Source organism: Ixodes scapularis, unplaced genomic scaffold, assembly GCF_016920785.2.
Source record: "Ixodes scapularis isolate PalLabHiFi unplaced genomic scaffold, ASM1692078v2 PGA_scaffold9__187_contigs__length_104089568, whole genome shotgun sequence".
Lineage (NCBI taxonomy): Eukaryota > Metazoa > Arthropoda > Arachnida > Ixodida > Ixodidae > Ixodes > Ixodes scapularis.
The window spans coordinates 52,209,324-52,234,613 of NW_024609884.1; the positions used below are offsets into that span (position 1 = coordinate 52,209,324).

At 43.9% G+C, this 25,290-nt stretch overlaps 1 protein-coding gene across 2 annotated transcripts in view; it reads left to right on the plus strand.

Annotated features, from left to right (window-relative positions):
• The window catches only part of LOC8043039 (obscurin), a 228,802-nt gene that overhangs the window by 55,128 nt on the left and 148,384 nt on the right, over positions 1-25,290 (plus strand). For both annotated transcript variants that reach the window (XM_040216617.2, XM_040216616.3), the window contains exon 3: positions 4,895-5,535. In XM_040216617.2, coding sequence (XP_040072551.1) covers positions 4,895-5,535 — 641 coding nt within the window. The remainder of the gene's footprint in view (positions 1-4,894; positions 5,536-25,290) is intronic.

A 25,290-nucleotide genomic window follows, 5' to 3' on the forward strand; every position in this document is an offset into this window, starting at 1 on the left:
CATCGCGATTTTTACAAAGGAGACCAATAGATTTACGAACTTTTTGATGTATATAAAAAAGGAAGTGCATATTGCTTTTAATAGCGTGCAATAAAGCCATAGCTATTGTGAATCGGCTCCACGGATCGTACACGAGCTATCGATTTGAAATATGAGGTATCTTGAAGAGTATATAGTCTAAAAAAAAAAGCGTTCAATCATACGAGGATCACAATAACACATGCACAGAAAGCGAAGCAATCACTCATTATAAAAACGCGATCATCAGTATTTACTCCTATTTTCTTGCAAGGATTGCGATCGAAAGAGTCCTTTCATCAGCATCACGGTAAGGCTGGGCGTCTTAGGTTAACCAGTTTGAGTGAACCAAAACTGAGCGCCGGCGTCGTAATTGCGATGACTGTGTCACGCAGTGCATTACGATCTCGAGTACTTGGATTGTTGCAAGGTTGGCCAAACAGCTCAAAACAATCCTACAACCAAGGCTCTCGGAGAACAGAAGGTTCTTCTAGGCGGGCTTAAAAAGAAACTGAAGCATTTTGCAAAGAAGTCGCAGTTAGGAGCGCACTTGTGTAGCTTTTTGTTCGGTGAATTCAGTTATCGCACTTACCTTGAGCATACACTCTAAGAAGTACCTCTGCGTCTGCTTACCCGCAAAACACTCAAAGAGCCAATCTCTGCGATCTACGAAATCAGCTCAGCGAATGATGAGGCGGAATATCCGTCTCGACCCAAAAATTAATCGACATCTTGTAAACCCTCACATGAGGAACGATAAAAAAACGGACGAACACAACAATCGTTATCGTTTGTCGTTCCCCATCTCAGGGTTTACAAGATGTCGATTAATTACCAGCTCGCCTGCACTCTCTCACTGCTTAAAGATTAAGTCGGCGTTGCGGCATTACGCAATGCAAGCATGACGCTTGGCATTGCGTGAGGCCACAGCGCAGACTTAATTTTGAGGTCGAAACAGATATTCCGCCTCGTCATTCCCTGAGCTGACTTCGTAGATTGCAGAGATTGGCTCTTCGAGTGCTTTGCGGGTAAGTAGACGCGCAGGCATTTCTTAGAGTAGAGAAGTAATCGCAAACCGGCGTTTATTTTGAAAATTACGCGCAGCGATTGCCGCTGGGCATGCGACGATCCTCTCTGTCGCCTGTTATCTCTCCAGAGCAACGTGACGTCATTGACGGCCTCCGCGAGCGAGTTTAGTGGCGAGCAAGGGTCATCTGACGCCAACCGATAATGACGTCACTTTTGCTAGTTTTTCTTTCTCTCCGCTCTCGGGCGTTCCAATCGTCGGCGCGCCGCAACGGGCGGGTCTACGTCGAAACTTTGATTGTCAATTACGACCCTCCTACTGCTAAGTTCGAAATAAATCTTGAGACATAATTTTTAAGGTGTCTACATTACAACTTTTACCGTTTGTTCGAATTCAAGGACCTCTTCAGCTTCCCCTTGAAGCGTGCTTCAGTTTTTCCCAAAACGTACAAGTTGCGTTGTCGTAGCCGTGGAGGAAGGAAAACGGATTTCAGAGTAACCGTTAGCACATCTCATTAAAATGAAACGGCAGGTTTCCCACCCACAATTCAAAAACATGTCCGCAGGTCTGCTCTGTTCGGGTAGTGTTTCAATAATGGCTATTCAATTACGTTGGTTCAACTATTTTTAGTGGGAGTAATATAAAATTGTAATTTTAATTAAAGATTTTTTTTTTTTCTACGGAGGAGTTGGTTGAAATGGAGTTACTCCCAAGGAAAAAGAGCTCGGTGTTTGCCTCATTTACGTTCTTGCCACTGTGTGGGGCTCGGCTTCGGTAGCGCAAAGTCTGCGGCTGTGCGTCGACCGTGTAACCGTGTAACCGTGTAACCTGACGATGAAGCGCAGAGCAATGTTACCAAACCGCAGGAAAATTTACCCATATTGCGGGAAAAAGCGTATCTTCAAGGGACCAAGAGAAACGTGGAAATTTAAAAAAAATAATTTTGACACCGTCGAAACAAATATTTCAGTTTTTTCTTTATTGGTTTGAGATAGAGATCCAGCCAGAAGAATTCAAAGCAATCCTATCCAGTCTCCGCGTTCAAATAACGCAGCTGCAGCACGGGATCAGTGAAAACAACAACAACAACACATATTGCAGCTGAAACTATGCTCGAAATCATTGTGTCTTAGTGACTGTTTAAAACGATATAAAAAAAAAAAAAAAGAAAACAGAAACAAAAAAAACAAAAAAAAAACTGATGGTTGTAGATACCTGAAACACGGTGGCAGTTGTGATGCGCTCTGCACTCTCCAGCCACGAGGACAGCCTCTGCGTAAATCTTAATGTTAAAGAGAAACAACACAAATTCTACGATGTTTGAACAGAACATCAAGGAAAACAGACGGGACGAGGAGCCATGCTAGTTCTCGCAGTTTGTCGTTTTTTGTTGTTTTTTTCGTTAACAATGCCTGATTTGCTCCCACACTAAAAAAAGTTGGTGCGTCTACTTTCACGCACAACGCTCGGATAGCCAATCACCACAACTTACGGAAGCAGCTCAGCGAATGACGATGCCGAAACATATGTTTAGACCAAAAAACGAAGTCTGAGTTGTGACATTAAGCAATGCTAAACGTCACGCTTGCATTCCTTAATGTCACAACTCAGACTGCGTGTTTTGGTCTAAACATATGTTTCGGCATCGTCATTCGCTGAGCTGCCTCCGTAAGTTGCGCTGATTGGCTCCCCGAGTGTTGTGCGGGAAAGCAGACTCACGGGCTTTTTTTAGAGTGTATAACTTTCATTAATATGTTTGATTTTAATTTGAACATATCTTTTTTTTGTTGTTGTTGTTTTAATGACGTGAGAGTTAGACGAGTGCTGTCTTCACCATGTATTTATCAGGCTCGGCGGACATTATACGACGAGATGCTCATCACGGTAAGTTGGCTAATTAGCTAAAATGTGTTAATTATGTATGTAATAATTGGGCTTAGTGGTCATGTTGTATTTCAGCATTCAATTTAAAACATTAGGGAAAACGTTTTTCTCTTAGATATTACTCGGTTAATTTTTTTTTAGGTTTTTCGCCCAATTTAAACATTTCACTCAAGAAGAGCGTCGTAACAATGCCGCTCGGAAGAGCGACGTAGCTTCTTCAATCATGCCGTCACTATCTTGGCAGCGTGTCTTTGATGGACGCGCAGACGACACAAGTGTCGACGTGACTGCAACGACTAGGTCACTCTTCCAAGCGTCATTGTGGGCAAGGATTGTGGCGCTGTTTTTTAAACGCACCTTTTAAATCGGGGGAAAAAAATTATACGATTTATATCTAAAAAAAAAACATCACATTTTTGCGAAGTCTTTAAATTGGTGTGTCCTTCAAGTCAAAGCCCTCAATACTGAAATTACATCATGGCCCCTAAAATTAATAATTAAACGTTAATTAACGGATTAATTAAACTATTCAACTTATCGTGGCGGTTATCCCCTCATCTAAAGTCCTCCAGGCCCGACGAAAGCATGGTGAAACCATCTATATCGCATCCCCTTAAAAAAAAAAAAAAAAAAACCGTTTGAATTTAAACTAAAGATTATGTATACGTTTTCAGTTTCTGTTTGACGTTATAAAGATTCTGCAAAGACAATTATTATCCCATTTAGTATCCCAAGTTTTTTTGTTTTTTTTCCTAGCTTCAATATTTTACTATTAAAATTTGAAGTAGGATAAAAGTTTTCCAAGCAGGAAGAATAATGATTATGATAACATAGCTTTTGCTTAACTAACAATGTAAACAAAACAACTCTTGCGGAAGTTCTTACAACACTTCCTGGCAAGGTTGCCTATAGACCTTTACATCGCAAGGCGAAAAATGCCGAGTCACTGAGCTGTGTACACATGCGCAGCGTCTGATATACCGCTCAGCAGAGCAACAGTGCATGCTCAGAAGGCGTTGCACAGCCCAGCAGACAACGATGGTAGCGCGCAGAAGGCGAATTTGGCAAAGATCTATATGATCAGTCGTGCATATTTAAGCTCTCTTTTTTTCGGTGGTTCTTTTTTTTTTCTCTTCTTTTTCTTATTTGGTTTGCAGCGTTCTTTACATTTAGAGATGCTTGCGTGTGATACCTACACTCAAAAGAACTGATTTTGAGGCTACATATTATTTTTTGGGGAAAAATATGTATTTTTTCTACTGGGCGAAAGTGAAGCCCATGTACAAACGTGACAACAGTGCCGTAGAGGGCGCTGCGAGCCACTGACACCGATCCAATGCCGCGTGAGTGTCACACGACATTCGGGGGGGGGGGGGGGGGGGGGGGGCATGGCGATGCACGGGGTGCGGAAGCACGTGTTACGTTCACAGTGCTGGATTGGCCGGGGTGGCTCGTAGCCTCCACTGCGCTCGATTTTCTTTTTACATAAAAAATTGACATGTATTATCTTTTTTTTTTATTTTTTTATGAAGACCTCATGATAGGTTTTGGCGACATAACAAATCTTAGGTCAAGACAACAGATCCGGGCATCCTTGCAGACTTCTCCTTCCACTTCCGCTCCCCCCAGTCAAATACCCACCGCGACACAGTTAGCACCAAGCATTAATAGTTAGTTTACTTCGTGTTTTTCGAATTGAAAGGTTGGAATAAAAATAAACAATTACTATGTAGACGGAAAATGCTAATTCGGTAAATGTTAGTGCCTGTCCATACTGCAGGTGAATAGAATTGGGAAAACGCGTCGAATCCGTGTGTGCGCCCAGTGTTGCGTCGCGCAGCGCACTGTGACGCGAAGGAAGAGCGAAGTTAGCGTCGTTCCCCGCCGTGAGCCTCCCGCTCGACTGGCGTGGCTCACAGGCCTCCTTTCGGACGTGCAGCTCGGTGACGGTCTTTCTGACTGCAGGCATCTCGGACGACAGCTTCGCCAGGTCATCGGCCCGAAGCTCGTCGCTCATGGACACGGACGTGAGCAGCGCCAGCAGCCTGTCGTCAACTCGGCGCACGATGCGCACCACGTCGTACGGAGACGAGGGTGGCAGCTACTCCTCCATGTCCACGGTGCGCCGGAGTTCGCGCCTTTCAGCCCTGGACGACGACGACATTGGTTCGAGCTCAAGGATTCGCAGCAGCACGGTCCGCACCTCCCGGCTCAACTCCCGAAACGACGACGACTTTGGATCGGCGACCGTCTCGAGGAGGCCCTACGGCCTCACGAGCGCCGATTCTTTCGAAAGCAGCAGCCGCAAGTCTTCGCTCGCGTCCAGCATCCTGGGCGAAACGGGCGAAAGCGCGACGTCCAGGGCCCTGAGGCGGCTGAGCAAAGACGACGACAAGGAGAGCTACGCAACGAAGAGATCGAAACTCGCTTCGAAATCGTCGTTTGACGTCGACGAGTCGACTTCCTCCGTGAGGTACAGCAGCACGAAGATAAGCAGCTCCGTGGAGTCGAGTGACCTGGGCGCTGCCAGCTTCGTGGCGTCCAAGAGCTCGTTCTCTTACAAGGACTCTTCGAGCTCCGGCGCTGCTGCTGCTGCTGAACCCTCGGTAAGCTCGATGCCTTCTCTCTCGCTCTGCACTAATCAATCGAAGGACCAGTGTATACAATGCTGTTTTGTTACAGTACGAGAAATAAGATTAGTTTAATCACCATATTGAAGTCCTCCGGTCCTGCCGGTTCTTTCGCCGAAAATTATTTCATTGCTACCTCCATGCTTTGCTTCATCGTGCGCAGTACCACAAGAAGAGAGCTCGAAATACCGATGTTTAAAACCCCAAAATTTCGTCACGTCTTAATATCTATAGGGAACCTGCAACGCTCTTTGGTGTTGCGCTATCGAGGGGCCGGAGAAAAAAAACAGTGGGTAGGCCAGAAACTGGCGGATTCATTGTTCTAACGTGAGCTCTCGCCTCGGTGGTTCGCCGCTTGACCAGGCGGCTGAATCAAGAAATACTGGGTAGGCCAGGGAGCCGTGGACGTATAACTTGGCAATACGGCGAAATCCACGGCCTGTGTCATTTAAAGCATCGGAGGGAGGCACATGAAAACGTAGCGTCAGGGTGCTCTTTAAATGCGAATAACTACCTGAAATCCCTAGATAAGAGCTTCCTACAAGTTGCGACATTCTTTGAAGCGCTGACTGTGTGACGGTGCAGGTGTTAGAAAGAGCAGTGGTGGAACTGACAAGTGGTGATTTGGACCAGCTCTTGTAGCAGGAAAAAACAGGTTTTGGAGCAGAAATCTCCACTTTTGGAGCAGATATTTTTTAGCTTTTATGTCAGAAAGTTTTATACAATATATTCGAAAGTTAGCTCGTAGAAAAAAACTGCAGTTGTTGGAGCGTTGGGAGCCTAAAGTGTTATGCCTACACAAGAACTGGGCTTGTGCAGTTATTTATTTATTTATTGGACAACCATACGCCAGCAATTTTGTAGATGTCTCAATTAACCTATTAGGAGTACCGATGGCGTCTTCGGTCTGTGTTTGACGTAAAAATATGTTTTTGGCCACTTTATAGAGGGTTTCAATCTCGGTAACGTAAGTGTCGCGAGATCGACATCAAACGGACACTTTTGTGCTGAATGTGTCTCACACTGCCCTCGCTCGTATTTAATCTGCTGCTGTCCAAAGAGCAGCTAAGCGGAGCGCATAGCTACACTAACCGATCACGACGACTAGCACTACCTATTCATTACGATTGATGTGAGCGCCGTTCGCACAAAAACCGATAACTCTTCGTTTGGCATGGGCAAATAATGAATTTTGGGTTCGAAGCAAATTGGAAATGAATAGCGGTTTCGGCAGAATATTTTTTAATTGAATGTTAAGAGTTTTTGCGCCTTTCTCCACGCCTTTTACTGCTGTTACACCATGTTTAAACAAAACTTCAGCTGGACTCACGAAGGTTTTTGTTCCTAATTGCCCACTCAAGAGTTCTGTTAAATTTAATCTAGCTATATTTATAGACTGTAGCCTCAGAACTCCCAGTACTTACATTGGGATGGCAAGTAAATGACAGATTTGACATAAAATTAACACTGTAAAGGATCCCAGCCATACCTAATTGAGGGGATTTCTAAATATTCTTACGGAGGCAGCTCAGCGAATGACGATGCCGAAACATATGTTTAGGCCAAAAAACGCAGTCTGAGTTGTGACATTAAGCAATGCAAGCGTGACGTTTTGCATTGATTAATGTCAAAACTCAGACTACGTTTTTTGGTCTAAACATATGTTTTCGCATCGTCATTCGCAGAGCTGCCTCTGTAAGTTGCGGTGATTGGCTCTCCGAGTGTTGTGCCGGAAAACAAAAGCACGGTCTTTTTTTAGAGTGTGTTGTGTCCCGTGCATCTCATTATCGCTTGCAGCCAATGAGATTGTGGTATCAGCCATCAGCCACTAAATTTCGCCGAAGAAAGAATCACGAAGTATGAACACAATAAGCTCCGCCCTGCCTTTCTTTAACGTTCTATCAAGTAGCCCGTACGAAAAGTACTACCGGCCCGTTTGCCCTACCAAGAGTGGGCTCGCCGTCAGTTTCACCGCCGCAGCGCGGTTCCGAAACGACTCTTGAACATTCCAGTGGCTCTAATCCAGACAACAGTCGGCTGCCCATTACCGATGTTTTCCCCGGTGCGCCTCTGTCTGGAGGGTCAAATCAAAATTAAAAAAAAGAGGGAACTTGTCTTGACGGTCTTGAAATAGCACTGGTATAACAGTGAAAGAGACGAGCACAGAAAGGTTTTCCCGCGAGGTGCAGGAGCAGTGGCGCCATCCCTTGGCAACATATCCAATTAACCAGCTGTCGTTTGATATATTTTTAACTCCATCCCCTCGTCATCCGGTCCACTTCGCGACTTCCCACCCACTGTTCTTCTTTTTGCCAACAGTTTAAGTTTAGAATTAGGACGTTCGCCTGTAAACTCGTCAGCTGTTACGACGAACATCTGCTGCTGGCCATGTGGCGACATAATGGTGCGCAACAAGAATTGTGTGATACTTTCACTCGCTTTGATGTTGCTGTACCCCGTGCTCTCGGAAACGCACGGAGGTACACTCTAAAGAAATTCTGCGCGTCCACTTTCCCGCACAACACTCGGCGAGCCAATCACCGCAACTTACTGAGGCAGCTCAGCGAATGACGATGCCGAATCATATGTTTAGACCAAAAAACGCAGTCTGAGTTGTGACATTAAGCAATGAAAGCGTGACGTTTTGCATTGCTTAATGTCACAACTCAGACTGCGTTTTTCGGTCTAAGCATATGTTTCCGCATCGTCATTCGCTGAGCTGCCTCCGTAAGTTGCGCTGATTGGCTCTCCGAGTATTGTACGTGAAAGTAGACGCACAGACATTTTTTAGAGTGTATCGTAACTTCGTAAAAAGAAGTAATGACAGCAACCGACATTTCGCTAAAATAATTCGCTTCCCCGGGACCGTGCAGACGTTTTTTATTAACAAAGTGTCGGCTGTCATTCTTTCGAGGAGGTCTTCTTTTGATAATAATGTTCTTTGAAAATTCACAGTGAACTCCTGTGTCCTTGTCCAAGTTATATTCCACCCTTCTCTTCGTTTTCTACTCGTTTTCTGCCCATGAAGATGTTGGAAACAAATTATAAAAGCACAGCTTCATGCAGATTATAATGCCGATATGAAAATGTTTTGAGCCAGAAAGTATCTATGCAATTTATTGAGACTGTCTCTGGTTTCGTGCCATTTGTGTCATCGTGACTCTTCGAAACAGGCGCTTACTCATGCAGTTTACAACACTATAGAGAGAACTTCCAATGTGCGTTAACACGGCGACATGTTTGGTAGTGGAACTTTGCTTTTTCTGAAGCGCTTGAATATATCCAAAAGCATCGCAACAGGCGATGTGTTTTTCCCAAAGACCTTTATCTCAGGCTGCACACATGATGAACAGCAATGTCCTACTTTTTGAGGTTATGTGGTTGATTACCAGCACATCAACATTCTTCTTCAGGGCATGTTCCTGGGGGCTTGCATTGTAATACGGGCTCATATCAGACCAACCTGTGTTTCTGGTATAGTCCGTACTCTTCGTAGATACTTGTTAACAGTTTTACAATCAACAGATGAATTACCACAGAATGGTCTCAACTTTAATCACGACGGCAGTGAAAGTTGTAGGAAGGGCTTAAAAACCTACCCCTTGGAAGCCTCAGAGGTTCATTTTCAAGTTAAATTTACCTACTTTAAGTTTCAAGCTTTACCAATCATTTTACACATTGCGTTAGCATCTTGAAGTTCCTGCTGACCATAAAGAATTTTGCTGACACGTGGTGCAAGCTGTATAATACCGTCATAATAAAGACATCTCTTCGAAGCTGTATACATGTATAATGCAGAAATTTCTTCAGCTACGAAAAACACTCAGGCGTGGTCGAACAGTCAGATATTGAGAGAATTGGTGGCAGCGAAGCACCATGGGAATCAATGCTTATGAACGTTATCTTACGTTTAGTCTAATGATGGCAACTATAACATTCGGTGACATTCATTTAGAAAGGCGAAAAAAGTATATGTAAATCAGGACATCGGGATTAGTACTTCTGCTTACTCATAATTTTTAAAGGCAGTGGAAAATTTATTTATTTTGTGGCTCATTCGGGATTTATTTGTGGGTCAGAATAAGGTTTCTACAGAGTCTTCAACCATGGCCGTTTGCCTTTCCGGTTCCCGCTTAAAGCAATAAAAATCGTCAAGCAACCGTGGTTCAACTTTTCGTTGTCAAAATGACAGTGTATCTGTCGGAGGCAGTCCGTCTTCCTGTTCTGGAACCTTGCCCATAGCTCATCCGGTAGAGCCCAGAGAAACAATGACGGACGAGCTTGCTTTGCATCCCTCTAAAACTGGTCTTTTGCCTACGTCCAGCCGCGTCAATAAGATGTATGGAGGATCCTTCTCAAATAAAGCAACCCCCACCCTTTTCCCCAAAGAACTCCTCGACTCAGAAAAGGGGTGTGTGCTGGGTCAGTGAACCCGACGTTTCACGTGCTCACTGCCCCAACGGAAGAGCGTACTTCTAGCTTCAAACACTCTTCAGCATCGACCTTCACGGGCACCCTCAGTCGGTCTCAAGGGTTGGCCTTCCGCGTGGGCATCGAGGAAGTGTGCGGGTGAGAAGTTTTGCCACCAAAATTGTCTAAAACAAGACACTTTAAAAAGAATACCCATTCGCTTACTTTCCCCGAACAAGTTGCAAAGCCAACCACTGTAATCCATGGAGACGGCTTGACGAAAAAGGATTTCGGCCTAAATTTGAAGTCAGATGTTATACTGAGTACTATACGGCGAGCGATTCGGTCTGCTGCTTGCGCACCATGTGGGTTTGTTTACCCTCCAAATGCGCACACGTGCTTTTGTTTCTTCCCGACCAAAGCCGCATATACAGAGAGTTTGGCCATTCATTCATTGGAAAAGAGTCAAATGAGGAGACGCCACTGGCTGAAAGCGTACTGGGCGTGTTCCAGGGCGTCTTCACAAATTCGAATGTGGCCAACCAGAAGCCGTAAATAATACCCTGGCGGTGGTCGCGAGAAACGAAATCAGTAAATTGCGTCGGAGTAACTCTCGGTGTCTGAAAATATGATGCACTTGATGTTTCAATCACGGTAATCCAAAATCATGGTGGAAGAGCGTGACTAGCGGAACGATCGACATAATCCGTATGCCGATTGCGCCGAGGGCCGGGAATCTGCCGTACGGGCGGTCACACTCCGTTCAAGCAAAACAGAGTTCGAGTGGCACATTCGTTTCTTATATCTCGCTGCCTCATCATAATCGAAACATCACGTGCACCCTATTTTCAACCATGAAGGGTATTACATTTAACTCTCACATGCTTATTAAAAACATATGCAGGGTGTCACAAAAAAAAATTTACAGGGTTTTTTTACCGCCAAGATAAACTAGGCACCGCCGAACGCTCATTCTCCGCCCAAAGATAGCGCTAGAGGTCACAACCAGATGCCAAAGGTTCAGCCCGATCCGATACCTTAATCAAAAGTTATAAGTGATTTTCTGAAAATATCAATGGGAAAATGGCGTCCGACAGAGTTTTCGAATACGGGGGGGCTCTATGGGCACTAGAAACCGAAAACAGACAAAAATGGGCTCTATTTTCCCATTGAAATTTTAAGAAAATCACTTAACTTTTGAAAAAAGTATCGAATCGGGCTGAAACTTTAGCATCTGGTTGTGACCTCCAGCCTTTGGGCGGAGAATGAGCGCTCGACGATGCCTAGTTTATTTTTGCGGTGAAAAAAAAAAAAAAAAAAAAAAAAAACTGCAAATTTTTTTTTTGTGACATCCTGTACTTATGATTAAAACTGTTTCTGGCTAGCACCGCTAGGGGATTCTTTTCGGCTTCTGGTTGGCCAAGAGAGCACGTCAAGCCCTCTATCTGCGTCTGGTGCACGCCCTGGCTCTGCCCGTTCCTCACTCTAAAAAAGCTCTGTGCGTCTACTTTCAAGCACAACAACCGGAGAGCCAATCAGCGCAACTTATGGAGGCAGCTTAGCGAATGACGATGCCGAAACATCTTTTTGTTTAGACCAAAAAACGCAGACTGAGTTGTGACATTAAGCATTGAAAGCGTGACGTTTTGCATTGCTTAATGTCACAACTCAGACAGCGTTTTTTGGTCTAAACAGATATTCCGGCATTTTTTTAGAGTGCTCCCGTTGACCAAACTCTCTCTATACACGGCTCTGCCCCCGACCTGAACCAGTCACGGCGCGCGCTTGACTGCCTCGTCATCGCTCACTCCATGCGCGGTCTCTGTATCGCCCTTTGATTGGCGTGCTCCTTCTTGAAGCGTTCCGATGAGCCGAATACGCATTTTCGAACACTTGCTCGCTTGCTCGCCGTATACTTCCTTTCACCTTAGGTCAGCGCGAAGCCGACGCTACGAGCCTAGGGACCAATCAAAGAGAGGCAAAATTGGAACCATCAGAGCATACGCATTTTTCTTTTGCGTCTCGTATAATCAGCCAAACGAACCAACCGCCGTGACTGTGTCGTGACCTTGCACTTTTAGTATGCGTGTCCGCGTGTGTACGTATTCTCGTCCGACTGCGCTTTTACCTATGGTGAAAGAGATTATAAATCGCGGGCTTTATTCGTATACTATTTATTTGTTTACGACTGGTCTGCGGGAAAGTAGCCGCGAAAGTGTTTTATTTTGTTTTTCGGCAGAAAAACACGAGCCTCGGTGTATTGGCGAAGGCTAAAAGGAATACAAGGGACGTTTTTTTGAGTACCTTAGAGTGAAAAGGTGCCGCAGTTACTCACGGTTTCGCTGCAGACGGCGCCGGAAGCCTTGAAACGCCTCGAATGCGGTGTAAGCCCGAGTGTTCGGGAGCAAAGCCGCCGTGGGTGTCTGCCATGGAGGAATCTTCACGTGCTTCTGCCAAGTTCTGGGCTCGACCGGAGAATAGGATGCCAATGGGAGACTTTCCAAGAGCGTGTCACTCGCGCGCTCTTATCATTTTTGAATGGCTGACAGCAACTGCTCCACTTACAGACTGCATTCAAGGTTGAGCTCGATCACGAATGCACTACAAATAAGTTGCTTGCTCTCATCCTAATGGTGCTGGTTGACGCGATAAAGGACAGTTCGAAATTTTTTAAGGTTGTAAATAAACCTTATAACAATATCACGAATGAAATAACGGGTACATTATAGTTTCAAAGCTACAAAAAAAGACGTTTTTTTTAGATCTGTATTTGTGTCATTGCCAACTTGACGAGCGTTCAGTTGCTCCCGCCTTATTTGGTTTCAGTACATTTATGAGGGAGTTTATATCTGGCTATTTAAATTAGCTGGTTATCGGCAAACGCCAGTAGGCAGTTTTAATAAGTCAGTTTGTGGGTTCAATAGAACACTGCCCGAGCGCCTCACTTCATTCTAAACGCTGACGAGAATTCCAAATGAAAGTATCCTGGCAGTATAAAAATTATCTAGTAGTGAAACTAAATATGTACTATTGGTTGTTCGGTTCAAATTCGAGTTCGGCTTGTTTAAATTCGAGTTCCGCTTTGCTTGAGAAATTGCTGTTCTTAAGTGTTTCCATGTATTGATCCTTCGTCGTCGTCTGTGACGTGTTCTAATGTGAGTGATGAGGCGTCCTATCCTAAACGACGTTGCGTTACGAGGATTAGAGCATTTTAAAATATGGCTGCACGCACCGTGACTTTAAAATGTGAAGCCTGCGGATGGGTCCTTAGAATATATTTTAATAGCATTCTCAAGATGTGGCGCCGTTTCTGTAGTGGAAACAAAAAATCCCTTTCTGCTTCGTGGAAATCAAATGGGAAGCAGCACCGCTTCTGCATTCACAATAGGGAAAAAAAATAATTGATAAGGTACTACGAGCTTCATTTAGGTACATAATACGCGCATAGTTTAAGAATATCATGCTTACAAAGATTGGGACAAACTGCGGGAAATGTATTGTGTGCTTCACTCTAAGAAATGCCCTGCGCGTCTACATACCCGCCAAAACACTCGAAGAGTCAATCTCTACGATCTACGAAATCAGCTCAGCGAATGATGAAGCAGACCATCTGTTTTGACCTCGAAATTTGGTACACTCTAAAAAAATGTCTGTGCGTCTACTTTCACGCACAACACTCGGAGAGCCAATCAGCGCAACTTACGGAGGCAGCTCAGCGAATGACAACGCCGAAACATATGTTTAGACGAAAAAACGCAGTCTGAGTTGACATTAAGCAATGCAAAACGTCACGCTTGCATTGATTAATGTCACAACTCAGAGTGCGTTTTTTGGTCTAAACATGTTTCGGCATTGTCATTCGCTGAGCTGCCTCCGTAAGGTGCGGTGATTGGCTCTCCGAGTGTTCTGCGGGAAAGCAGACGCACGGGCTTTTTTTGGAGTGGCTGCACGCACCGTGACTGTGACATTACGCAATGCAAGTATGACGCTTTGCGTTGCGTAATGCCACAGCCCAGACTTCATTTTCAGGCCTAAATGGATGTTCCGCCTCATCATTCGCTGAGCTGATTTCGTAGATCGCAGGGATTGGCTCTTCGAGTGTTTTGCGGGTAAGTAAACACGCAGGCATTTCTTAGAGTGTTTTGAAATAATACACCTCAGCGGTATCACCTTCATTCCTATAGGAATGAACCAACTATATATTTATACGATATGTTCAATAGAGCGGAAACAAGCACAAAGTACACTGAGGCTTGTCTGTGAAGCTACGAACTTATTTCTCATGAATGGCATTGCAAATGCACCCGTTCAAATTATTTACACCCGTCTCGAGAGGGTGGGTGGCGTTTCGCCTATATGTCAAAGCACCGTATGTACACTATGCCAAGGCCACGGCAGCCAGCCAGTGGGTTAAGACCGGTTCATACTTTGTTTGTATGGCAGCTAGGAAAGCTTGAAGTCTGATTTTATTTGACTGTTTTGTTAGTAAATCAACTTACTCGAAAAAATAAACTAACCCAAAATTGGCGCCTCTTATTTTTTGAATAGATACTTGTGAACACACGTATTCTCCGATAAATAATTTTAACGCAATTATTTATATAAAATATATTTTAGAAGATTTGCCAATATGACGTTTTTGACGATAATTGTCCAAGTTTACCAGCTCTTTCGTGTAACCTATATGAGGTGTCTTAACATATTTAGTATTTTCAGAAAGCTTAGAGTATACTCCGTCCAATGATAGCAAATTTAATGTTATGTCGAAACGAGAATGGGCAGTATTTGCTCGTAAAGCAAGGACCATTTAAAACATTTTACGAATTGGAGGTCGACTTTCTAAAAAAAAAGCCTACCTTTTATTTGGCTAACTGTTTCTTTCTAGCTATCTATTGCAGTACTTAGTAAAGTAAAATAAACGCAAAATGTACAATTTTGTTTGTATGGCGGCTATAAAAGCTGACATTTTGGTTTTTGTTCACTTGTCGCCCAGTAATACAAGTGACTCACAAAAATACGCTAACTCATAATTAGCTCCTTTGAAATTTTTAGTACCTACCTGTAAATTCCTTTAATAAAAGAAGATGCAAACGGCAAGTTATGCTAATAAAGCGTCTAGGTCATAATATCTTTAATGTTTGTTTTTGAATTGTCAAACCGCCTCTCTGCAACAATATTTGACGAAGTTCAGGAAGCTGTGTGTGCAGTGTGACCTAATCAATACATTGTTATGATCTCTACATCACCGTAAAGCTCCAATTAAGTTCGTTCTTTCGAGTATAGTTTGGGGGGGGGGGATATTTTGTGCTAAACATATAACGCGGAAACTTTGCCTGAAAAACGAATATTTAGATAACACTTGCAAGTTTGAAGTCAATTTTCAAAAAAAAAATAACTTTTATTTATTTCCTTTTTATTCACAGTTAGGTAATATAGTAGTCTGTCAGGAGCTAGCTACCAACAAAAATTGTAATATATTGTTTGTATGGCCGCTATTAGGACTCGAATCTCGTGCTACGAGAGTTTTGAACGGGACTTCGCGTAGACGCTCAGCTGGGCAGAATTTTGACGTATGTAAGGTTTTCTATTTAATGTTAGCACTTACCTCAATATCAGCGCAAAAACCAGTCAAGCAACAATATTTATCCTAACAATGTTTATTTACTTGGCACTGGGGTGATTTGCAAGGTGTGTGAGCTTCGCCTTGTGTATTGATGGAGAGGATACGTACCATCTAGAGTCCCGGTCAAACTTAAGTCAAGAGGGAAACATCTAAGCAACCCGGCATGAATCACTGAAAATAGAAATGAAACCTAAACACATGACTAAGACATTTCAAGCCTTACACGCTACGAAATGCTCGTCATTTTAGAAAAGAGTCCGTGTGTGCACTAAATCGTACATATGTATATGCACTGTATATCTGTTTGACATAAGAAAATATGAGAATTACATATCAAGTTCAGTATTTCAAACTCAAAGCCGAAAGCAAAAGGCCCCAGAGGAATTCTCTAACGATCTGCACTCCCCGGAATCGGGAGGAAGTAAGCGCTGTGCCCGCACTTGTGGATGAACTTTTATACGTTTTTTAAGTGCAATACTCCAAATTTTATTAATGTTTTGGTTGGATATTGAGATAACTGCTAGCGATAAATAGAAAACCTTACATAGGCCAAAATTCTGCTCAGCACAGCGCCTCTCCGAAGTCCTGTTTAAAACGTCCATTGCACGAGATTCGAGTCTTATTAGCGGCCATACAAGCAATATATTACAATTTCTGTTGGTAATTCCTGATAGACTACTATATTACCTAACTGTGAATAAAAAATAAAAGAAATAAAAGGAGATTTTTTTTTTTTTTTTTAGAAAATTGATTTTAAGCTATCTAGTTTTTCAAAATGTTCATTTTTCATGCACATGTTCCGCATTACATATACAGCGCAAAATATTCAAATTATCCTCAAAAGAAAGAGCTTAATTGTAGCTTTACGGTGATGTAAAGGTAATAAAAATATGTTGATTAGGTCACACAGCACAGCTCGCTGAACTTCGTTGAATATCGTCGCAGAGAGGCGGTTTGACAAATAAAAAAAAAAAACATTGAGGATTTTATAACCTAGACGCTTAATTAGCATAAAAAAGCATATCTCGAGAGTGTTCTCAAAAAGTTATATTGATGTAGCGTAAAAATGAGGGAAAAAGGATGGAGCGAAACATGCCACCTTCGATATGCTGGAAAAACGTCAGCAGTTTCACCCTTGGCCGCTTCAACGGTCCATAACTTGAGAACAAAAGATCCCAACTCGCCGTTTGCGTATTCTTTTATTATAGGAATTGCCCGAGAACACGTATTTTGTTTTACAAAAATTAAAAATTCGACCCAAATTCGTGCCTGAGTTGAGATGAAATCACCCATATATATGTTCGTGTTTACTTTTTTACAGAACAACAGTCAATCACTACAAACAATTGAAAGTCCCCAGCTAATGACAAAGCTCTCAATATGATTCCGTCTGAAAGATGCGATGTGCGCAGGGACAATGCGGACAAGGCAAACGTCAACTGAGATTCCCTGCTAGGGGATGGGGCGCTAAATGTAGTTTGAGTTTTGTCATTCCCTTGAATTCTTATTTTGTTCGCCGTGATTGGCTATTTCCGAGTCCAGGAAAGTAGAATGAGATACTTTATTTTAGACTGTATGCTCATCATGACCACGCTGGGATGTGCACGCTGCATTCCAACTGGTGTTAGATGTTATAAAATGACTTCAGCCGCAAGTTTTTTTTTTTTTGTTTTTGTTTTTGTCACACTTTAAAAGACTACCAATATAGTAGGCGTGGCTTTAAACTTTCTATGCTGGCTTTCCGAACGCAATTTCCCAAGACATATCGAGCCCCTAAGTTTTAAACTTCTTTCGAGTTTATTCTTATCAGTAGCGTTTAGTGGGTCCGACACTGAGCAAGCATACGCTAGGACCTTCCTAACTCCACTTTTACATAGCTAATCTCGTGGATGTTGGGGAAATACTTTATGAGTGATAGACACAGAACCTAAAACTTTACAAGCTTTATCAGTTGCAAAATCAATGTTTCGGTGCTCGCTAACGCGAGGACAAAGTAAGACACACTTTTAAATACCGATATTCAAGAGCAGCTTGTTCGGGGAACTGTTTACAATGCAAACAATGCAACGCACGTTCTGCCTTCTCGTGAAGAACGCCCGCAAGGGTTTGTTTTATCTGAACGTTTTGTCCAAGTTTATTTTTCAGCTCACAGCAGTTCAACGCATGTTTAACTGGTCGGCAGACGGCACAGACATCAGATAACAATGACGTAGGAGGAAATATTCGCCGATGCGTGATGAATGACATGGACAAGAAATAACATCGGGCCCAGCACCGATTTCCGATCTTTATTACCACTCTGCAGGCTGTGAGGTTCAGGCATTTAGCCAATCAGAACGCCGAGGTCGAATCGCGTAGCAACAAGCATGAACACTGACGGTGACTACACGGCGAGCAAGTGTTCCAAAAAGCAAAAAGCGTATTTGGAGGCAGCAGAACGCAAGGAGGGGCACGCCAATCACAGGGCAACATCGAGAAAGCGCACGGAACGCACCATGACGGGACAGTCAAGCGTGCACCGTGACTGGCTGAGATCGGGGGGGGGGGGGGGGGGGGGGGGGCAAAAGCACGTGGGCGCATTGGAGGCTAAACAAACGCACGATGTGCACAAAAAGTACACGAACTGGAACACTATACATAGTCTGGACTCAATGCCTCCAGGCTGAGCACCTCCATGTAAGTACACTGCGTGACACAATTTGCATGAACGGAACATCGGCCGTTTTTTCCAGTTTTTCTAAAACACGCTATTTACGACCATCAAATTTCATCTCATGTCATCAGCCGGTACCCCAGATGAGCATATTCAACTACACTAGCAGTTTTGGTGATTGCGTTTTGGTTGTGAGAGAAAGACAAAACACCGACGATCGTTTGTTCGCGCTCACTGTGTCGCGCTTTGTCACGGCGTCTTTAACCAACAATCTACACACAATGGTCAAATGTAAAGCTTACAAAATTAGTAACAGTCCTTCGTAATGCTTAAAACGTTAGGAATTCTACTTAGGTGACTTAAACTGGCACTATGCTTACCCATTGTGGTGTAACGATTCGTTCAATCGATGTCAGAGGGATTTTTTTTTTTTCTTTTCTACCATTTACAGTCATTCTTGCTTCGGCTTTTTTTAGATCCGCTTTTATTCAGCATATCACGTCAGAATACACGTGCATCTTATTGTTTTTAAAAGTTTTTATGAACTTCAGTTGCTACTAAGATTTCTTAACTTGAATGCTGGATGATGGGAGATTAAGTTCATTTTGAGCGGAGTCTTTTATGGCTTTATTGAGATGACGTCATGGTGACCTAAAGAGTTAGTGTGAATCATAAGTAAGATTCTGGTTAGCGCTACCATGCATAATTATAACGGAAGCTTCACAGAAAAGTTGCAAGCTTGTTCCCTAAGCATCTTGAGTTAATTCGTGGCACCTAGCCAGCCCCCTCGTCACGTGAATAGACCACGTTGGCTACGGCATGGATAGATACGTCCTGGTCGATCGGTTCTCGATATATTAAACAATAATCAAGGTGAAAAAGATTTTTGTAAGCAGTTAAGTGTACTAAAAACGCAAACATAATCTGCTTAATTTCCAACTTAGTATGAACTGTCTATGTTAATTGGCACCACCTATTGACGACGACTTCGTCTGACGGCGCAGCGAGCGAGCGTCACCGTTCGAAACTCCTAATGCACCGTGTGTAGCGGCTATCATCATATCGTAAACCGTACCGGGAGAGTAAAACAGATCCAAGACGCCCAATTGTAATGTTCGTTCATCTGAGCCAGTCCTCGCGAGGAATGATACCCAATCTGACCTTTCGATGACATTGGGTTGGCTTATAAGCCCTCAAATATCGTGAATCGACTTCTCTGTTGAGGGTTAGACTGGAGCTCTAGAAAACACGGGGTCGATATAAACGACAACAGGGGATCCAGGCCAAGAAAACGTTGGGGTTGTTGTGTTTTCATGGGTCCCTGAAATAGCACGTGTTCGAGTCCTCATTATAGCACAATGCATAGGGAATAGCGCGCATGTGTCGTTACGTGAGCCGGGCTATTTTCAGTGAGTTCTGACATCTCGTGGACGTCACAACCCGAAACCCGCGGGGGCAGACCGAAAACGATAGCAATCTAAAGACCATTTTTCAACGGACCTGCAACGCGAAGCACAAACATACCTGAAAGCTCACCTTTGATGCCAGACATCAGCATGTGAACGGGTTTCCCTTCGCGGATCCCTGCCAGCTGTTGCAGCCTTTCCATCAGCGTTTCAGAGGGCAAACAGATAATCAGTCTTCTCGACTCGGGCGTCTCATGGTGCCACGGATCTCTGCCAAGGCGAAGGCCGTTATGTCGCGCCACTACACATGCACGCTGGCAGTAGGGTCCTCCCCTGGCACTCGCCCTAACTGGGCTGTTCTTCATGGATTCGTTCGCTGAGACAGCACTGTTGCCTCGTCCTTCATTTACGCGCCGAAAGAATACACGAGTTTACAGACGCGTACCTATGCACCTCCACGATGCAGTTCTTACTTCCCTGGGCGCCCCGTGACTATGATGTAGGGTTTCGATGGCTTTCAGCGGCGAACATTGGCGACTCGAAACAGTGACGCGCTTGTTTACAAAAGCCGCCGAAGGTGCCGCAATTAGCAGGTTCCCAGAATAGCTCCTGGATATATCGCCGGTTTTTATGAGGCAAACTTCACGAAGGAGCATAGGAGCGGGCCGAGGAGAACGAGATGCAGGACTGGAGACGTAGATCGTGGCTAAACGAGCATGCCCGTCACCACAATTATTTTGGGCCATCTCGGCGCTTTCCATTAAATACATCACATCACGTGGACGCGTAAACAAGCCTTTGCGACGCCTCAAGCATAGCGACGCGGCTCGGGTGCAATATTTATATCTTAATTGTTGGCGACTTTCCTGCGCCTCAGCTTATTCGGATTGTTGTGAAAGTATCCTGCATCGCATATTACGCATAACCTCAACAACGATTCGAAGAAACAACGCAGTTCGTAGTGAGCTCTCGCTGCTTCATCACATGATGCTCTCGCAATAGCTCGGAACTAGCATAAAAGATTATAGCAGGTGCGCCAGCCCTGCTCGCATGTTTCCGATGATACAAGAAAAGCTAGATGGAAGCGTGGTTAGGATGTCAAATTCATGGTTCTGTGTCTTTTTGACGAGCTGACTAACCTCTTTCTGTACCAACAACTTGGCGAGGGAGAATCAAGATACATTTGTCGGAGAAGCGTGAAGCAGTCAACAAGAGGTTACTCTGCAGAGCACAGTCACTCACTGAGTTTTACTGGGAAGGCTGGACCCATGACGATGCAAAAAATAGTTCTCACAGTGCATGCGTGACGCGATCTGACATGTTCACGTCGAGCAGCCCAGACAAAATTTTTCAATGTCAGGTTAAGTGCGGTAGCGTTTTCCTAAATCCCTCCTCTTCCCACCACTTTTCGAACGTCCTATTGAAACGCGTGCACAAGCGTGGGAGAGTGAGGTTCTCGTACCGTTCTCATCCCCTGATCACGCGTACATGTGCAGGATGCGAGACGAGGCTCTCACCGGACTTGCCGCAGTCTTTACTAGCGTGATTCGAGGCTTCACAGTTTCTCGAAAGAGGAAGGAAAATACTCAAGAGGAGAGAGCAAAGCAGAAGCGGCGACCTGCTGAGTAGTAGCGTGCTCGACGTGTCAAAAATACGCCGAAATATAGCCTTCATAGAACACAAGCAATGCTGATTCATATTGACGTACAGTCTGTGGCGAAGCACTGCAAAAACATAGTCCTTTTTTAAATTTTATTTTGAGCGAATAAGTCCATTTTCAAGACCAGACAGCTTAACATAGGAACATCTTAGCCAGTATGGGTACGTCTTAAAATACTGCTTATGGTGGCGGTAGGGGTGGAAGCATAAAGCATAGCAACAGATAAAGAGATGACACAAGCTCGGTATTACATATCAAAGCTTAAAGGCTCGTTCACACAGTTGCGTTTGACTGCGTTAAGACTGCTCGCGTCGAGTTGTTACCATGGCAACACCTACGATGAGCCAATGGGGAGGTGCTGTGCTGCACGATGCAACGCAGCGCAACGCAGTCCACGCAACTGTGGGAACGAGCCTTTAGGTACAGAGGGCGGTTCAGTTAGCAACGAACAAGCGATCGCCGGTTTTTGTTGCAATTCTATCACGTTAGTGAAGCGCTGTCGTCAAAACTAATAGTGGCGGAAATTGCTTATCCAGTGCACCAATTCAGGCGGTAAAATTTGATGTCCGTCAATACTCTTACCTATTAAAATGCGAGAAAGCACTGGAATTGTGCTCGGGCTAACTGTGCCGCGCAGTATCCATTCGCAGAGGCCCGCGTTTATCGAAAACAACCCGAATATTCAAATCGTTTACTGGACTGCTACAATAAATAATGCAGAACTAAACTTTAGAAATACGGCGTTTCTTCGATGACCAGGCGCATCCTGAAACCAAGTTCCGTCTTAAAATAACAATTTTAGTCAACCATGTTTCTAAAATGCTTTGTTTTCAATGAATTCTGCGTATACCTTAATCTTCGATTCCACGTAATTCCCTTGGTCATTAAGGCCTTTTTCACATCGTGGTACAAGTGTTTGGATAACCAGCTCATAGAAGTCTGTCGCCGAAGTCTCGAGCCAACATATCTTGACTCTCCCCGTGAAGAAACGTTGTGCCACCGAAGAGTTTTTGAATTATTTCGCGAAGCGATGATTTCGAACCTTTGCAAGATCTGAAGAAGTGCGGCGTTGGTTCTCCAGAAATATTTTTATTCGCTTGCTCTACCAAATCTTTCATAAAGAAAACCCACTGATCGGCAATGCATCATGATTCATGAACTATATGTTGCCATCTTTAAATATTTAAGCTCAACTGCGCAGCATTTTTTCGCTACTACGTTTGGTATATATATTTTGCCAGTCTTTCGATGGATCGTTCATAGTCTACATAATCCGTCATTTGTGGCATTAAAATGTATTATGACAGACTGGACTTCGGGTTCGGCAGGCTGTTTGATTAATTTAAACAGAAATACTAATGAAAATCAAACACCGCAAACATTCACAGTGTCACGGAATTGCGTCAGGACGTGTGACTAATAGGGGGGGGGGGGGGGGAGGGACAAAACTGCGCATGCGCGATGCAAAACGGAATACTCTCGCGGAACGCACGCTCAAACGGAACTTACTCTCTGAATGTGCCTCGTACATTCCTTTTTTTTTTTTTTTTTTTACTTCCGGCTTTTGTTATTACGAACGCTTGGAAGATTTAATGCGCTAAGAAGCGTTACATCTCTCGGGCATTTCAAGGGCTATTCCGGGTCCCAAAGAACAGCGCGGCGCGGAAATGTTTCGAGCTCCACGGAGCTACGCTCTTTTGTCCCCATGCTTTCCCTTTCCACAGTTCTTTTATGGACGACTTGTCTGGACGGGCGTGAAGGCCCACACCCTCAGGCGGGTAACTCGCGGAAAGAAGAACGGCGTTTGGCAGCGTCAAGCGTAGGGAGCAAGGAACACTACAGCTAATTAAAGAAGGCCATTTGGCACACCCTGTTAACAGAGCGCACACTCGCAAAGCGAGATTTTCTGTTGTCCTACAAAGAAGTGCAGCTGCTCCGGCGGCGGTGCGGGTCAAAAACACCGTTTTTAAAATCGCTACTCTTTTTTTTATTATCTTTCGATACTCATATTAAGATATGATTTAAACACTACTCTACGCTTGGATTGCGCGACGTTTCTTACGTGCTTATAGTGATCGTGGCGTGCGGCCTTAGGAGCCTCTGGCCGTCCCTCGTGACCAATTTTAGAGAAATGCGGCTGTCATTTGCAATGTCACTGAGCGGAAAACCGTTAAGTTGATAACGAATTAACTCTAAAAGCAAAAGCGCTATTGCTTTAGAGTCACTTCCTAAGATACAGTGCTGCTGATTGTCAAGCTTGGAGCTCGAGGTCCTATCTTGACAAGCAAGTGCGCTATGTCTACTCGAATGATTAGTTTTCTACATTTTTGGGAATTGCTCTGCGAATGCTGCCTATATATTTATGATCCAATTAGCATTGCAAACTCGAAGTTCTGGCGGCAGTTATCGAAGGAGCTGCCGAACGGTAGGAATCCTGGCGAGGACTTGCGAAACGGCATGCTATGTTCATTCTTAGAATATCCGTTCCTAATAAATACGTTGAGCTCGTGGCCCCAGCTTTTCCACCTTTTTGTTATTGTTTTTACTCTACAAGGTACGTTTTGGTAGTTAGTTGCAGGTTTCAGTCATTGGACCGCGGCTAGTGGTATGATCACCAGATAACAATAAACTTCACGTAAAAAAAACAACAAAAAAAATATTATGAGCTTGCAGGAGCACAATAAGGTGAAGACTGTATACTTGGCACCTGCAACATAATCTTCATTTAGCGTAGAGCTTCAACGTCATTGTTATTATTCTGAGCCGGTAGTGTGCAAGCGTGTTGTGGCCTCTTACTGAGCACAGAAATCTAAATTAAAATCCCTGCATTTGAGGTTCTTGCCAAGTTTCTTCACACTCAAGCAGCGAGACAAGCCATGCTTTAGATCAAGCAGCTTTGGGAAGACCGCCAGAAGTCTCGCTGTTTCATGGATACAGTACAGTTAGCGTGGTTGTCGAAAAATTGGGCATGCCCAGTTCCGACGATTATTTCGGTTCATTTTAATGTTGGCTTTTGACGCTCCCCTCACGCATTGTGTTCAAGACTTTGGCCTTTTGTTTTGACGGCGGCGTTAATAATAGCGCCTTGTTATGAGCGGTGGTCTGGTAACAGGCCAACTGTTACGGCGCTGAGATCTGTAAAAACGGAATGCTTAGCATTTTTAGTTTACTTTTTAATATACGAGTTCTAGTTTTCCTTCAAGTTTTTTTCTGAGACAAGCTGGTGAGAAGCAATAACAAAACAAAACAAACGAAAAAAAAAAAAACGGATCATTTTGTTTTCAACAGAGGTGTCCAATAAACCGTGCTTCGCAAAACCAAAATCCCGAATTAAAGCGACATATGGATTCTCCCCCCCCCCCCCCCCCCCCCCCCACCAAAAAAAAAGACAATCGTGCTTCACATGTTTGATGGGGATGCTACCATAAGTATGAATATTTTCCCATCTATGGCACTATTTTGTGGCATAAATGGTTTTCCTTGTTTTAATATAATTACTGATGCTTAAAACCAAGAAACGAAAAAAGGGTAAAGTGGGGCTAATCAGCTGTGCGTAAAACTAATTATCTTTCTCAATTGGTTCCAAACTTTTAATTATAATTCAACGACTGAATCCTTCTAGTGTTTCCTGCACAAGGTGTAAGACAGGCGTGCGATCTACAATACAACACGTTTTAAGATTACTAATTCCTATCTCTATTACGTTAATTACCTGTCGGGTAAAATTGTCATACCTCGTATGAACAGCTAAATCTTGATGTTCTGATTTTACATAGCTAAAGTTATTTTAAACTTACATGTCTTAATGCTACGACCAACTTTTGAAGCTTCCGTTAAAAAATACCGGCCAAAGGGAGGTTGAGAGGTAGAAGGGTTGAAAACTGGGCTAGATGGGAAGTATTCATTCTGGTTGAAAAATTCACAAACGAAGAGGACAAAGTGGAGAACAAACACGACAGACAAGCGCTCACTCGCAACT